Genomic DNA, 17,482 nt, shown 5'->3' with positions numbered 1-17,482 from the left:
ATAGATCAATAGGTACCGCTCCGGCTGGAAGGTAACTGTGCTCCATGCAGTCATGCCAGTCACATGACCTTGGAGATGTCTACGAACAACGCCAGCTCTTCGGCTTAAAAATGGAGATAAGCACCAACCCCCAGAGTACGACATGACTCGAATATCAGGAGAAAACCTTTACCTTTACTACAGAAAGCAACAGGGCCATCCCATGACATTTTGATGACTGAGAATGAATGGCAAATAGTGCCCCCAATACTCTTAAACCAAGGGTATTTTAAAGCTGGCCAAATTATTGGTGGAATAGCCATCTTTGGGATGCCTAACTGGCTGCAATGATAGCTTTGTCCTGGGGCCAAACTGAAACTTGGCTTTTACTAAATGAAATCAAATTGAACCAATAGATTCAAGTTGCAAAAAAAAAGATTCCAACCAAACACAAGGAAGTGATGGTAAGAGCTGTTTGACCTAGAATATGCTGCCTGGGAGTGTGTGCCGAGTCTTCTTCTCTGGAGGTTTTTAAGGAAATGTTGGATAGCCTTTTTAGGAAGGTTTTTAAAGGAAATGTTGGGAGTTTTCATTGGGTTGCTGTGAGTTTTCTGGCCTGTATGGCCGTGTTCCAGAAGCATTCTCTCCTGACGTTTCACCCACATCACTTTTGCACCCAGAGGAAAAGTGTCCTTATTGTACATACATCAAGGGAATCACTGACCACATTGGGAAGATGAAGAAACACAACATACAAACTATCTACAGACCCACTAAGAAAATCCAGCAAATGCTACATTCAGCAAAGGACAAGAGGGACCCTCTCACCTCTGCAGGAGTCTACCGTATCCCATGCAGCTGTGGACAAATCTACACAGCAGCATTGCCAAACACAAATCAAGGAACATGAAAGCCACTGCAGATTGATCCAAACAAAAGTCAGCCATAGCAGAGCACTTGACAAACCAACCTGGACAAAGCATATTATTTGAGAACACAAAAATGCTGGACCGGTCTAACAACTACCATGTCAGACTACACAGAGAAGCCATTGAAATCCACAAACATGTGGACAATTTCAACAGAAAGGGGGAAACCATTAAAATGAACAAACTCTGGTTATCAGTATTAAAAAAAACTCTAAAATCAGGACAGTAAATAAGGAACAACACTCAAAAGACAGCGGAATTCCAGGCATGAAACAATCAGGGCCAGCTAAAACCTCCCAACAAAGGATTCCCCCCAGACAGGAATCAGTCAGGCTTTTCAACGCTAATCAAGGTGATTACTTGCAACATTCACATTTGCCTCAAATAGACAAGTTTTTTCTCCCTCCCTGAAACTTCCACATATATATAAACATCCCTTGCCTAGTCTCTAAAAGGAGCCCCCAGTGGTGCTGAGCTGCTGAACTTGTTGACAAAAAGGTCAGCAGTTCGAATCCAGGGAGCGGAGTGAGCTCCCGTTGTTAGCCCCAGCTTCTGCCAACCTAGCAGTTCTAAAACATGCAAATGTGAGTAGATCAATAGGTACCGCTTTGGTGGAAAGATAGTGCTACATGCAGTCATGCCGGCCACATGACCTTGGAGACGTCTACAGACAACGGTGGCTCTTTGGCTTAGAAATGGAGATGAGGACAAACCCACAGAGTAGGACACGACTAAATGTCAGGGGAAAACCTTTACCTTTACCTTTTGCCTAGCTTCCAATATACCTCACAACTTCTGAGGATGCCTGCCATTGCTGTTTTCATATTACTGTCTTGCTGTAATGTTGCTGATTTTACTGAGTTATGTTTTAATCTATGTTTGGTTTTAATCTTTGCTGGATCAGGCTTGTCCCCATGTAAGCCGCCCTGAGTCCCTTCAGGAAGATGGAGGCAGGATATAAAAACAAAGTTATTATATATTATAATGGGGGCAAAACATCAGGAGAGAATGCTACTGGGACATGTCCAGACTGCCCAGAAAACTCACAGCAACCCTATGGGAGTATGGCTGGCTATAAATGCAAAAGGGACCAAAAAGAATAGCTGGCAGCAGAAAGCAAAGCCCATAAGGCAGAGGAGGATTCTGGAAGTACAAACAGCAATGCAGGGAAAGGAAAAAGAAGGTCCATATGGCAGAGGAGTCTAGTGTCTAGATCCAGGGAAGTCATGCTACCCCTCTATTCTGCCTTGGTCAGACCACACCTGGAATCACACTGTGTCCAGTTCTGGGCACCGCAATTGAAGGGAGATGTTGACAAGCTGGAATGTGTCCAGCGGAGGGCGACTAAAATCAAGGGTCTGGAGAACAAGCCCTATGAGGAGTGGCTTAAAGAGCTGGACATGTTTAGCCTGCAGAAGAGAAGGCTGAGAGGAGACATGATGGCAATGTGTAAATATGTGAGGGGAAGTCATAGGGAGGATGGAGCAAGCTTATTTTCTGCTGCCCTGCAGACTAGGATGTGGAACAATGGCTTCAAACTATAGGAAAGGAGATTCCACCTGAACATTAGGAAGAACTTCCTCACTGTGAGAATGTGTTATTGAAGGCTTTCATGGCCGAGATCACAGGGTTGTTGTATGTCTTTTGGGCTGTGTGGCCATGGGCGAAACGTCAGGAGAGAATACTTCTGGAACACGGCCACACAGCCCAAAAGACATACAACAACCCTCACTGTGAGAGTTGTTCAGCAGTGGAACTCTCTGTCTCAGAGTGTGTCGGAGGCTCCTTCTTTGGAGGACTGGGCTGTGGCGCAGGCTGGAAAGCAAGCCAGCAAATCACTCTGACCATGAGGTCATGAGTTCGAGGCCAGCCCGGTGCCTGCGTCTTGTCTCTGTCTCTGTTCTGTGCCATGGCATTGAATGTTTGCCTTTATGTGTGCAATGTGATCCGCCCGGAGTTCCCTTCGGGGTGAGACGGGCGGAATATAAATGCTGTAAATAAAAAAATAATAAATGTTAAGCAGAGGCTGGATGGCCATCTGTCGGGGGGTGCTTTGAATGTGATTTTCCTGCTTCTTGGCCTGCGAGGTCTCTTCCAAATCTATGGTTCTAGGAGGATTCTGGAAGTGCAACCGGCCGCTCATGGAAAGGGAAAAGAGGGTCCATATGGCAGAGGAGGCCAGCTGGCCAGGCATGGAAAGGGAAACCAAAGGGAAGGGGGAGAATGGCTTGCTATGAATGCAAAGGGAAACCAAAGAGAAAATAAAGTCCATGGGCAGAGGAGGCTTTGGGAATGCAAGGGGAAACCCGGTTGGCAAGCAAAGGAGGAAGAAATAAGGTCGACAACAAGGCAGCGGAGGTCCCAGGGGTGGAAGGGGGAGGCCTTGGGGCTTTCTCCTGCTCTCCTTGCTGGCTCACCTCTCCGAACTGCAGGGCGGAGACGACCACGAGGACGAGGCCCCCGAGGCAGAGGCAGGGCCCATAGCGGTGCGACAGGCAGGTATAGGTCTGTCTCTGCAGGAGCTTCAGCAGCATGGCCCGCCGGCCAACATCCCCGCGGGGCACGCCGCTCCTGCACCGCCCGCCGCCTTCCGCCTCTCCTTCTCCTTCCTCGCCTGCGATCTTCTAGCAGAGCGGCTGCATGGTCCCCGCCGCGGCTCCGGCTCCTTCCGGGAGCGAAAGGCCGGCAAGAGCGCTGCGGAGCCGCGGAGATAGCGCGCCCCCTGCCGGCCGCGGAAGGCAAGAGACGAGAAGAGAAAGAAAGAGCAGAAAGAAAGGGAGCATCACGTGGAGTCTCGGTCCCGTGACTCCGGGAAGGGCGTCTCCCGAAGGGGGGGAGGAGGAGGAGGAGGAGGGCCAAAGCAGGGACAGCGAGTACACTCGCTAAAGGGCTTTGTCCACAGTCCACACACACCGCACCGGGATGGCAGACGGTTCATTATTCATTCCCCTTCCTCTCCTTTCTAAATGGTCAGTGCGCTTTTCTGTAGGACCCTGGGGTTTTGCAATTTGGCAAACGGTTTGGGTTGTTGCCTCTCTGTTGTGGAATGAACGCGGTTTGACTGCACTTTTAAGTGACTTAGCTCGATGCTATGGAAACATGGGAGTTGTAGTTTATTTTTATTTATTTATTTACAGTGTTTACAATCCGCCCTTCTCACCCCGAAGGGGACTCAGGGCGGATCACATTACACATATAAGGCAAACATTCGATGCCTTAACACAGAACAAAGACAGAGACAAATGCAGGCCCCGAGCTGGCCTCGAACTCATGACCTCTTGGTCAGAGTGATTTGTTGCAGCTAGCTGCTCACCAGCCTGCGCCACAGCCCGGGCCCTAGTTCGTAAAAGAAGGCTAAAGACCTTCCAAAACTACAGCTCACAGATTGCATTGGGAGATGTCAAACTAGATGCATCCAAAGCTAGTGACTAGGAAGAAAAATGATTTTGAAAGTACAGTAGAGTCTCACTTATCCAAGCCTCGCTTATCCAAGTTTCTGGATTATTCAAGCCATTTTTGTAGTCAATGTTTTCACTATATCGTGATATTTTGGTGCTAAATTCGTAACTACAGTAATTACTACATATCATTACTGCGTATTGAATTACTTTTTCTGTCAAATTAGTTGTAAAACATGATGTTTTGGTGCTTAATTTGTAAGATCATAACCTAATTTGATGATGTTTAATAGGCCTTTCCTTAATCCCTCTTTATTATCCAAGATATTCGCTTATCCAAGCTTCTGCCGGCCCGTTTTGCTTGGATAAGTGAGACTCTACTGTATATGGAAGAAATTTATTGAAGAAATATTAAGGAGAGAAGATGGGAATCAACCCCCACCAGAAGAAATGAGGTTCTGGTTGGACTATAAAGAAATGGACTCCAGTGATGGGGAGCACAACGGGTAGAACACTGGGGAAAGGAAAAGACTTAATTATATGAATTGTAAAGAATTTTCTTTTCTTTGTAACAAAATTAATAGTAATGTAATAAAAAATATTTTAAAAAAACAAAGCTAGTACTTCATGGACTACAACTCCTATGATTCATAGCATTCAACCCTAGCAGTAAAGGTAAAGGTTTCCCCCTGACATTAAGTCTAGTTGTGTCCGACTCTGGGAGTTGGTGCTCATCTCCATTTCTAAGCCAAGGAGCTGGTGTTGTCCGTAGACACCTCCAAGGTCATGTGGCCGGCATGACTGCATGGAGCGCCATTACCTTCCTGCCAGAGTGGTACCTATTGATCTACTCACCTTTGCATGTTTTCAAATTGCTAGGTTGGCAGAAGCTGGTGGGAACTTACCCCACTCCCTGGATTCAAACCACTGATCTTTCAGTCAGCAAGTTCAGCAGCTCAGCGGTTTAACCCGTTGCACCACCAGGGGCTACCAATTAAAAGTGCTGTCATGTCCTGGTGTAGGATCGAGAAGTTTTCTTTCAAACAGAATCCACATGTGTTGTCGAAGATTTTCATGGCTGGAATCACAGGCTTGTTGTGTGTTTTCCAGGATGTATGGCCATGTTCCAGAAGTATTCTTCTGGAGCATGGCCATACAGCCCGGAAAACACACAACAACCCAGAATCCACATGTTTTTCTAAAAGGTGTAAAATTACTACTGTTAATTGGCTGTATATATACACCAAAAGTTACATTATAATGTACACTTTGGAAATCATAAAGGCATCCTTCTCTCTCTGTAGCGCCCCATAGTGGCCTCCACCCAGATTGTAGAAGAGTACCATAATTTATCTGAATCAAATTGAGGGTACAGTTCTAATGTATTTGAAAGAACACAAACGAAGTTAAAAACTTGGCATCATACTAGATTTCCTTTGACCAGAAGCTAGCCACTTGGAGTGCTTCTGGTTTCGCTGTGAGAAGGTCCTCCATTGTAGTGAGTGGTCTGTGGTTTGCTGTTCTTCACACTCGCATGTCCTGGACTCCACTTTGTACTCCCATTTCTTAATATTTCTCATGGTGCCAGAGCGCAGTCTGTTCAATGCCTTCCAAGTTGCCCTGTCTTCTGCTGCCCAGGAGGGAGTTTCTCATCCAGTATTAGTCATGGATTTAGGTTCCGGGTTTTAACCTGCCACTTTTGGACTCTCACTTGCTGAGGTGTTCCTGCGAGTATCTCTCTAGATCTTAGGAAGCTGTTTCTTGAGTTAAGGCATTGGTGTGCTGGCTGATATCCAAAAAGACAATGGACCGAAGATGTCACTGCCTTGGTCCTTTCATTATTGGCTGCTACTTCTTGACGGATGTCAGGTGGTGCAATACCGGCTAAACAGCATAATTTCTCCATCAATGTGGGGCATAGACATTCTATGATTATTTTTTTACATTTTTATTTATTATAAGAAGCGACTTGCAGTACCATAACGATAATGAATAAAAATATAAATTCACTCTACAGCCTACATTGTTGTCATTGTTTATTAATAGGCCATTCACACAACCTATAAATAAATACTGTGTATAAAAGTGCAACAGTCTAAAAGTACTACATACATAAAATATGGGGCATAGAAATCTTGCATATTAAAATTCAATACCATTAGAATACAACATATCACATTCCAGAATAAGCAATACTAAACTTCAGAACATTGTAGAATGAATGCAGTTTGAGACCAGTTTAACTGCTATAGCTCGATGCTGTGGGATCCTGGGAAAAGATACGCCAGCCCTCTGGCAGAGAAGGCTAAAAGCCTCCCAAAACTACAACTTCCAGTATTCCATAGCATTGAGCCCTAGCAGTTAGAGTGTGTAAAAGTGCATCAATTCTACAGAGTGGATGCACTCTGCCATGGAAACCCAATGGGTGCCCTTGGGCAGGTCACACTCTCTCAGCCTCAGAATAAGACAAAGGCAACCCCCTTTTGAACAAATAAAGGTAAAGGTTTTTCTCTGACGTTAAGTGCAGTCATGTCCGACTCTGGGGGTTGGTGCTCATCTCCATTTCTAAGCCAAAGTGCCAGCGTTGTCCATAGACACCTTCAAGGTCATGTGGCCGGCATGACTGCATTGAGCACCGTTACCTTCCCATCAGAGCAGTACCTATTAATCTACTCACATTGACATGTTTTCACAATGCTAGATTGGCAGAAGCTGGGGATAACAGCAGGAGTTCACCCCGCTCCCCGGATTCGAATCGCTGACCTTTTGGTCAGCAAGTTCAGCAACTCAGTTCAGCAGCTCAGTGGTTTAACCCGCTGCAAATAACGCTGGAGGAAAAAAAAACCATCGGGTTCCCATAAGTCAGAAACAGCTTGAAGGCATACAATAGCCACAAATAGTATTATTTGCAGCCTTCATGTAAGTCAAGGGAGGCAACAGGAACAGCAGAAGGACTTTAGCACTCCAGCAAGGAATTCGGTGCCCTTTGATACCCGATTGGAAACCTAACAACCGTGAAAGTGAAAGGGCAATCAAAGCAATCTTTTATCTTTTCCCTTTTTTGGCACTGTAAGAAAACATCTACTTCCTTTTCAGAGAGCATTCAAGGTTCAATCCCCAGCACTTCCAGTTAATGCTGGGGAACAAAAAAATTACCTCTTCTGTCTAAACTTCTGGGAAGTGAGATGATAGATAGAGCTATGGCCTGTTACTGGATAAAGCAGGTTCCTATCTTTCTATTCCAGAAAGCCGCCTTGTTTCACACATTTCCAGCATTGGTTCTGTCAATTTTTATAGATTTTGCTCAATATCTGCGGAGCAATATACCATTGGTACATCATTTTATACCAGTTTTCTTTGAGATCGTATACATAGGTATATTTCAGTTTATGATTCCATATATGTTTGATTCACAATGTTGCTTAATTAATCATGACAATCAGAGTGTTCACTTCCCCTCCGCACTAAACAGGTTATATACTTCCTTTCCAACTGAAGCACACACAAAGGACTGGGAAGAAAAACACCAGTTGAAACTTTATTTCTATTTAACATGCAACATACAGTAGAGTCTCACTTATCTAACATAAACAGGTCAGCAGAACGTTTGGATAATGAGAGATTAAGGAAAAGCCTATCAAATTGCATTATGATTTTACAAATTAAGCACCAAAGCATCATGTTTTACAACAAATCGACAGAAAAGGCAGTTCAATACACAGTAACTTTATGTAGTAATCACTATATTTATTAATTTAGCACCAAAACATCACAATGTATTGAAAACATTGACTACAAAAACATTGGCTACTAACAAATTGACTACAAATAAAGATAGAATTGCATTAAATGAATTTACAGTAACAACATTGTCGTAAATTAAATGCGTAAAAAGTTCAGTCCTTGCTGCCTAGAGAAACAGCTGTGGATCCGGGCAGGAGTCAGACCACATTGGATAATCCAGAACATCGGATAAGCGAATGTTGGATAAGTGAGACTCTACTGTAATTGGCATTATATGGAAGATAGAGGACTGTCTTGCACTGGCTGTAAGAGCGCATTACAATGGGGTATTTCCTTCCCTTACAAAAAGGAGGCTCCGCATTTCTCTTTCTGGTTTGTACTTCAAAGTTGTAACCACTAGATGGTGCCAAAGAACTTCATTACATGCTAATCAAGGTGATCAATTACAACAGGGGTCCCCAAACTAAGGCCCGGGGGCCAGATGCGGCCCTCCAAGGTCATTTATCTGGCCCCCGCCCTCAGTTTTATAATATAATATTTTATATCAGTTTTAATAATATAATATACTGTATATACATATAATATTGATAATAATCTTATGTTATACAATATAATACTAATAGTAATACCATATAATAATATTAATTATATGTTATATATTACATATTATATAATAGTATAGTGGTATAGTTCAATATAGTAATATATAATGCTAATATTGTGTAATGCTAATAATATAATATATTGTATGTACATACAGCTGCTCTGAGTCCCCTTCGAGATGAGAAGGGTGGGATATAAATGTAGTAAATAAATGCAATAAATAAATAATTAATTTTAGACTTAGGCGCGGCCAAAGTCTGACATGACTTGAAGGCACACAACAACAACTTGACTATCTCATTGGCCAGTAGCAGGCCCACACTTTCAATTGAAATCCTAATAGGTTTATGTTGGTTAAAATTGTTTTCATTTTTAAATATTGTATTGTTCTTTCGTTGTTGTTGTTGTTGCACTACAAATAAGACATGTGCAGTGTGCATAGGAATTTGTTTGTATTTTTTTTCAAATGATAATTTGGCCCCTCAACAGTCTGAAAGATTGTGGACCGGCCCTCTGCTTAAATAGTTTGGGGACCCCTGAATTACAACATTCACACTTGCTTCAAACAGGGTCTTTCTCCCAACCTGGACTTTCCACAGATATATAAACCCCACCTAATTTCCAACAGACCTTACACCTCCGAGGATACCTGCCATAGTTGTGGGTGAAACATCAGGAGAGAATTTGTATTTGATACCACTGTATGCTTGTTTTATACCTGTGAGCCACCCAAGTCCCTCTGGGGAGATGGTGGCAGGGTATAATAATAATAATAATAATAATAATAATAATAATAATAATAATTATTATTATTATTATTATTATTATTATTATTATTATTATTATGTTTCTGGAACATGGCCAAACAGCCCAGAAAACTCACAGCAACCAATGATTCTGTCCGTGAATGCCTTCTACAACTTCAGCATTATTGGTCACTTCTTTATGATAGGGCAGAGAGGTATGGTGCAGCTACACCAAGTCTGCACAACTTGGCAGTAGTGGGCCAAAATTAAATAGGCTAAAGCTCTTTGGGTTTTTCAAATAGCTTTTTAGCACCTCACTCCAGGTTTGTGAGAAGGTGTCTTTCCCTCAGAGCAAACAGCAAAGCAGATTAGCCCAAATTAGCTCACCTCCCCTTAGCGAGATGGCAAGTTGCAGTCTTTTTCTGTAGGAAAAAAGAGGTGCCTTAGTGCTTGCCTCCACTGCCCTTGCTTTCTCTCTGTTGTCTCCTCTTATGGAGGGGTGATGGAGAAACTTACTTTCCCTAAGAAGACACAACAACTTCATGGTGAAGCTATGTTTCTCCTTCAGAAGTGAGGGAAATGAACAGTAGGGAATTGAAGGAATAGAGGAGGAGGAGGATACAACAGAGGCAACTCAAAGGCAAAGAGAAAAGAGCGGCATAGCCAAGTTTCTCTCTCACAAGTGAACATCATGGAGTTGTTGGTTTTGCTACCTGGTGAGAAGGAGATGAGAGAGGCAGAGAGAAAAGAAGAGCGGCTGAGGAACTAGCAGAGGTCCCTTTTCTTTACTGCCTCTTTCTCTGAAACCGTCAATCTAATGTTAATTTTTAACATAACCTGGAACCCAAGATTCCTACCTTCCTGAATAAAGGTCCTGTACCCCTTAAAATTTCATCCCTACAACCCACGACTACAATTTGAGTCTAACAACCTCCCCCAGCCATGTTTTCAACTGAGACCAGCACTTCCAAGCATCCAGGCTGTATCTATGGGTGGTGCTTCCTTTGTCACAGGTTAGTTTGGTATCTTTGGTTCATACAGAAAGGAAATGTATAGAGGTAAAACACTTGGAGGAGAGAATGGCAGGCTCCTATGGCTACTCTGCTGTTGTGTTACACGTGACCTCTCTCTCAAAGACTTGGACTCAGAGCCTCTGAGGGCCGCACCAAATACTTTTTGAGGGTCGCATCCGGGTCCCCAGGCCAAATGTTGTGCAGCCCTGATATGCACTGTCTTTTGTCTTGTTTTATATGTCAAATATATGTCCAGAGAAGAAGATAGAATATCTGCGCAATGTTTTTCAGCTGGTCAGTAATGCTAGGAAGACATCTGCCTGAAGACCTTTCAGTATTGGAAACATGCCTCTTTTATGAAAACAAGTATTAATAATTTTGAGTTTTGAGCATTGCAGAAGTAATTCACTGTAGAAATGTTGCCATATCTTAGCAATAGCTTCTTTAAATTGCCCATGGTGCCTTCACTGCTTCATTGTTCAATGACAATATGGGGAAGTGGTCCTTTTTTGTTTAGAACAGCTTTCTGTATTACTGTCTTAAACACTTATTTAGGGCAGAGGTTTGGAAAGTTCCCCTTTTAAAACTAAAACTCCTAGAATCCCACAAGGACAAAGTTCATAGGGTTGGGAAACAGAAAGAATAAGGTGAGACAATATAAAATTTTCTTTATATCAACACTGAATTCTGTAGCATGAGGGTATTTATGCCTCAAGTGTGGCTTTCTTCCAGTTCAACAGGAAGAAGAAAAACTGATGGATTTCTGTGTCTTCTACAACTCCCTTCTGTTTTTAGGCAACTATCAATTTTGCTCAAGGAGAGAACTGCATAATCCTATCCAAAATACCAGAGAAATCTCTCAGAATCAAATAAGCATGGAGTTGTAAGGCATCTTAGGCCCCTTCTACACTGCCGTATAATCTATATTATCAAAGCAGATATTCACATTATCTGCTTTAAACTGAATTATATGATTCTACACTGCCATATAATCCAGTTCAGAGCAGGTAATCTGGATTTTATATGCCATTATACAAGGGGCCTTAGAGATCATCTAGTCTATTAAACTCAATGGGGAGTTTTGAATACAGAACAACAATATTCCTGGACCTCTGGATCTGCAAAGGACAGTGCACCATGGCCATGGTGGCTGAGGTTTCTAGACGTTTTGTTCAAAGTTTAGGTGTTCCAAGCATTGTTCCTGAAGCAGATTGTTTCATTGTAAAGCAGCTATTCCCATTAAGAAGTTACTCCTAATGATTAACATACGTGTTCAAGTTGACTCCAGTGTATGTTGACATTACAGAGCTTTTTCTGGCAAGATCTAACCAGAGGAGATTTGCTATGCCCTTCAATGCTGTTTCAATCTGGTATTGAAGGTGATTACATAGGAAATCCCGGAACCAGCTTGTGGCCCTCATAATGATTACTCAAACCACAGAGCACTGATGCACATTTAGGGCTTTTTAAAAATGCACTTTTGTGGGTGGTTGTTGTCTAGCCACCACAGTTTGAAGCTGTTCTACTACACTGTGGAATTAATGCAGTTTGACACCACTTTACCTTCCACAGCTCAGTGCTATGGAATCATGGGTGTTGCAGTTTTTCAGAAAACCAAAGAACTTGCAAAACTACAGCTTACATGATTCCATAGCATCAAGCCATGGCAGCGAAAGTGGTATCAAACTGCATTAATTCAGCAGTGTAGATGGCATGCACTTGTAGAAGGTGTGACTTGATGTTTGATCCAGGATCCCCCATGGATGCCAAATCCATGAATGCTCAAGTCCCATTATATATAATGACATATTAAAACCGTGTCCATTAGATAAAATTGCAAAATTAAGATTTGCTTTTTGGAATTTTAAAAAACATTTTCAGCCATGGATGAGTAAATCTTTGAATTCAGAATCCGTGGCTACCCATAGCGCTGGACATACCTGAGACCTGGTCTTCTGTTCGGGGCAAGATGAAGGTGATGGTATAGTGGAGGAACTGTCTGCAGTTCCTCTGTCATGGATCAATAACTATCTGGTCTGGTTTAGACTCACTGAGGCTCTAAATCTCTGCAGGGGTGGAGGACCAACTAGGAAGGCCTACCCCAGGAGGCTTATGGATCCAGATGGATTCCTGATGGCTCTTGGAGATTTCCCTGCCTTTTTGGTAAGTGATTCAGTTGAAGTCCTTGTAGACCTCTGGAATACGGAAGTGTCCAGGGCAGTTGACACAACTGCTTTCAAGCATCTTCTTTCACAAAGCAGAGCCAAATCAGCCCCCTGGTATTCCAAGAAGCTGGCAGCGATGAAGCAAGTGAAATGGAGACTAGACCAGCGTTGGCGTAGAACTCGCAACAAATCCGACTGAGCATGGGCTAGAGCTCATTAAAAACCTGTTCTGCTGCAATGAAGATTGCCGCCAACATTGCATATGCAAAGAACTGTCCAAGAGCTGTTTCGAGTGGTCATAGGACTTTTAAACCCAGGGATCTCTGACCAATCAGCAGCTCATTGTGAGGAGTTTGCTAAGTTCTTTGCAGATAATGTCACTCAGATCCGTTCTAACTTGGACACCAAGGTTAATGCAGTTTCTGTGGATGTAACGGAGGCATCTGCTTGTCCTTTTTTAATGGATTCTTTTCAATTTGTACAACCCGAGGACAGGGACAAGATCTTGGGAGGAATGAGGGCAACCTCTTGTTCTCTAGACACTTGCCCATCCTAGCTAATCAAATTCTCCGGGGGGGGGGGGGGCTGTCAGAGTGGGTGACAGTGCTGGTGAATGCCTCCTTGACCCAGGGCAGAATGCCAATTAGTTTTAAAGAGGCAGTAGTAAGACCAGTATTAAAGAAACCGGCACTGGATCCCACTCAATTAACTAACTATCGGCCGGTATCAAAGCTCCCCTTCTTAGGCATGGTTCTGGAGAAGGTGGTGGCCTCTCAGCTGCAAAGTTTCTTGGATGAAACCAATTATCTGGATCCATTTCAATCTGGTTTTAGGCCTGGCTACGGAAATGTGACAGCATTTGTTGCCTTGGTGGTTGATCTGTGAAGAGAGCTAGACAGGGGAGTGTGTCCCTGTTGGTTCTCTTGGACCTTTTGGCAACTTTCGATACCATGAAACCCCTGGCAGAGGTCATCCAGAGTTTTGGAGTTCGGTGTCAAATGTATGCCGATGACACCCAACTCTATTACTCCTTTCCACCTAAAGCAAGGATGCCGTCCTGGTCCTTAACCAGTGCCTGACATCAGTAATGGACTGGATGAGGGTTAACAAGTTGAAACTAAATCCAGACAAGACAGAGGTATTCCTGATCAATTGGAAGGCAGATCAGGGTATAAGGTCACGGCCTGTGTTGGATGGGGTCACGAACCCCCTGAAGGCACAGGTTTGCAGCTTGGGGGTGATCCTGGACTCATTGCTAACCATGGAATCTCAGGTGTCAGCAGTAGCCAGAAGTGCCTTTGCACAGTTAAAACCTGTGTGCCAGCCGTGCCCGTAACTTGAGATACCAGATCTTGCCATGGTAGTCCACACCTTAGTTACATCCTGTTTGGACTACTGCAATGCTCTCTACATGGGGCTGCTGTTGAAGACAGTTCAGAAGCTCAGCTATTCCAGAGATCAGCAACCAGGCTACTAACTGGAGTGCCCTACTGGGAGCGGACAACTCCCATGTTACGGCAGTTCCACTGGCTGGCAATTCGATTCTGAGCTAAATACAAAGTGCTGGTTATTACCTATAAAGCCCTAACGGTTTGGGCCCAGGCTATTTATCTAACCTCATCTTCGCATACAAACCAACATGGACACAGCGGTCAGCGGAGAGGGCCCTGCTCTCGGTCCCACCCCTGTCTCAAGTGCAGTTGGTGGGGATAAGAGAGTGGGCCTTCTCCGTGACCGCTCCCTCCCTCTGGAACTCCTTCCCTATGGAAATTAGGATAGCATCCTCACTCCTTTCCTTTAGTAAAGGTAAACGTAAAAGTTTTCCACTGATATTAAACCTAGTCATGTCTGACTCTGGGTGTTGGTGCTCATCTCCATTTCTCAATTGAAGAACCAGCGTTGTCCATAGACACCTCCAAGGTCATGTGGCCGGCATGACTGCATGGAGCCTCTCCTTTAAGAAGCAATTAAAAACATGCCTTTGCACATTGGCCTTTGGAGAGGAAGATGATTACCTTTTTATTGCTTTTTATCATGTCCGATGATATTGACAGAGATTATACTACCTTAACTCATGGGAGTTCACGTTTTGATATGCATATATTTTATATTTTTATACGAATTTTATCATCTTGTGGTGTTATTTATGAGTTTGATCAATTACATGTTTTATCCTAGGCTGCTTTTTTTTCGTGTCAGGAGCAACTTGAGTTGCTTCTGGTGTGAGAGAATTGGCCGTCTGCAAGGACGTTGCCCTGGGGACACCCGGATTTTTTAAAATGTTTTTTTCCATCCTTGTGGGAGGCTTCTCTCATGTCCCCACATGGAGCTGGAGCTGATAGAGGGAGCTCATCCGCACTCTCCCCGGGTGGGATTCGAACCTGGCAGCTTTCAGGTCAGCAACCCAACCTTCAAGTCACGAGGCTTTAGTCCACTACGCCACCGGAGGCTCCTATCCTAGGCTGCTAAACTAGTTTATTTTAATTGTTCGTTTTTAACTGTTTGTTGGTTTCTGTTGTATTTCTATTTTTGTCATAGCACATGGCATTGAATGTTTGCCATTTTTGTCTTTGGAAGCTGCCCTGAGTCCCTTTGGGGAGAGAGGGTGTGTTAAAAATCAAATTATTATTATTACTATTATCACCATCATAATCATCATCATCATGCACCTGTATTTTTGTGTATGCAGTTCACTCCTAAATAACAAAGGAAATTCATTTTGACAAATATAAATGTTGATTAAAAGCCATAGAATATAGGCAAGGAAGAGGATGTACATACAAATGTGTCTCAGAATACAGTTTCTAGTCTTATTATACTACAGAAGTTATAATTAATATAAACAAAATAGTGACACAGTGACAAAATAAAGTCAATTCCTCCTACACTAGAAAGAATAGTCAAAAGAATCATATTTGCATAAGATTGTATTATCATTGTTTTGAACAGATAAGCAAAGTACAAAGTCCAGTCACATGACCATTATGCTATAGGTAACTGCTCTGGATAAAAACATCCCATGAAATGGTTTAGTTATGAAAGGATGACAAATATATTTCTATCAGTGTTTATTGTGGGATAAGCTGAATTTAAAAAATTGTAAACTCCAGGACTTACCTATCTTGTATATGAATACATGGTCTGTGAACCAGATCCTTACAGGTACAAGCAGTCCCCAAGTTAGGTTGAATTTATATGTATGTTAGAATAGGAATATACTCAGCCTTAGAGGAAAACAGTGGCAAACCTCTTCTAAACAAATCTTGCCCCCAAACCCTTATGATTGGGTTGCCATAGGTCAGAAATAACTTGAAGGCAAACAGCGACAACAGGGAATCAGAAATATGGAGAGGAGAGTTGCTACTGTCTCCTTTGTCTCAGGTAGCAAAATAATTTTTACCAGCTCAGTTAGAAGGAATGCTATTCTTTACATATTGGGGATCTGGGCTTTGTGGCCATTCTTCATGTACTACAAATTCTGCAAAAACAATGTGATAGTATGAACATCACCATAAAACTTCTCTGTTTTCAGTGGGCTTGCTCCCAGATAATTAGGCATAGGATTTGCCAAAAAAGCTCTATCATAGGGTCAACATACATTGGAGTCAACTTGTACATTTAAGCTAAACTTATTCACTTTTGAATTGCTCTAAATCAGAAACTGTGTGTGTCTTCAAGTCCTTTCTGACGTATGGCAACTCCTATCACAGGGTTTTCTTTGGAAGATTTGTTCAGAGGGGGATTGGCCTGTGTCTTCCTCCTGAGCTGAGACAGTGTGACTTGTCCAAGGTCACCCAGTGGACTCCCATGGCTGAATGAGGACGTGAACCTTGGTCTCCAGTTATAGTCCAGTACTCAAACCACTATACTGTGTGGGCTCCCATTGCAGCCACTGCTTTATCATAGTGAAAAAGTGGTAGCAACAGATAGAAGCCCTTCTACTGCCCATCTCTGACTCTTTCCTAAGTGGCATATGTATGTTAATTAGAAATCACACTTTTTGTGTAGTAAAATGGTAGTAGCCCATGTGAATTATTGGGCTACTTAGAATGAAGGGTTTTCCTGCCTGAATTGTAGTCCATCCACATTACTACACTACGGTATTTAGATACCATTTAAAATAGAGAAGCTTGTGGTCTAGTGACAGACAAGATAATTAGCCTTATCTGAAGGGCTGATTCCAAACTTCAGGATGATTCTTAAGGCCTGCTAGAAATCTGAGGAATAGCTTTCTCCTAAATAGAGAAAAATGTCTGGAATATTCAATTGCTCTTCAGATGGACCTATCTTGCATCCCTCCATTTGAAACATTTGGCTATGTATGCAACACGGCTGTTTGTGATGTGTATTTGTGTGCAGGCAGGGAGAATATATGAAAATTTAGGATTAAATGAACAAGTGATGCAAATTGTAACTGGACACAAAATTGTCTGTAGATGCCTCCAAGGTCATGTGGCTGGCAGAGTGGTACCTATTCATCTACTCACATTTGCATATTTTCAAACTGATAGGTTGGCAGCAGCTGAGGCGAGCAGCAGGAGCTCACCCCGCTCCTCGGATTTGAACCGCCAACCTTTCAGTCAGCAAGTTCAGCAGCTCAGTGGTTTAATCCGCTGCGCCACCGGGGGCTGTATATGGATAATATATGTCTTTAAGTCGCCTGTTGACAACTGGGTTTTTTGAGGCACTGAGGGGGGAAAGGAAGGGGCCTGAGGCTGTAAGGAATGGTGGGAGTTGGTGTCCAAAACACCTGGAGGGCCCAGGTTGACCCATGTCTGGTGTAGATGCACCACAACAGGCGTCCGTGGAACAAAAGACAGAAACGAAAGCGAAAGGAGCGCCTGCTTCCGCAAAAAAGGGAGCGAGAAGGAAGGATGTTTCCCCATGTGATGAGTCTGCGAGAGT

The 17,482-nt window shown here is 43.1% G+C and overlaps 1 protein-coding gene across 1 annotated transcript in view; it reads right to left on the bottom strand.

Moving 5' to 3' along the window:
- gnptab (N-acetylglucosamine-1-phosphate transferase subunits alpha and beta) overlaps nt 1-3,642 on the bottom strand; it is a 45,544-nt gene extending 41,902 nt beyond the window's left edge. Inside the window, exon 1 of the mRNA XM_003220879.4 lies at nt 3,326-3,642. Within this exon, the coding sequence (XP_003220927.2) occupies nt 3,326-3,442 (117 nt within the window). The 5' untranslated portion in view covers nt 3,443-3,642. The remainder of the gene's footprint in view (nt 1-3,325) is intronic.
- Nucleotides 3,643-17,482: the final 13,840 nt, after the last annotated feature.

This window comes from Anolis carolinensis, chromosome 5 (genome assembly GCF_035594765.1).
Source record: "Anolis carolinensis isolate JA03-04 chromosome 5, rAnoCar3.1.pri, whole genome shotgun sequence".
NCBI lineage: Eukaryota > Metazoa > Chordata > Lepidosauria > Squamata > Dactyloidae > Anolis > Anolis carolinensis.
This window is presented reverse-complemented; position numbering and strand designations above follow the sequence as displayed.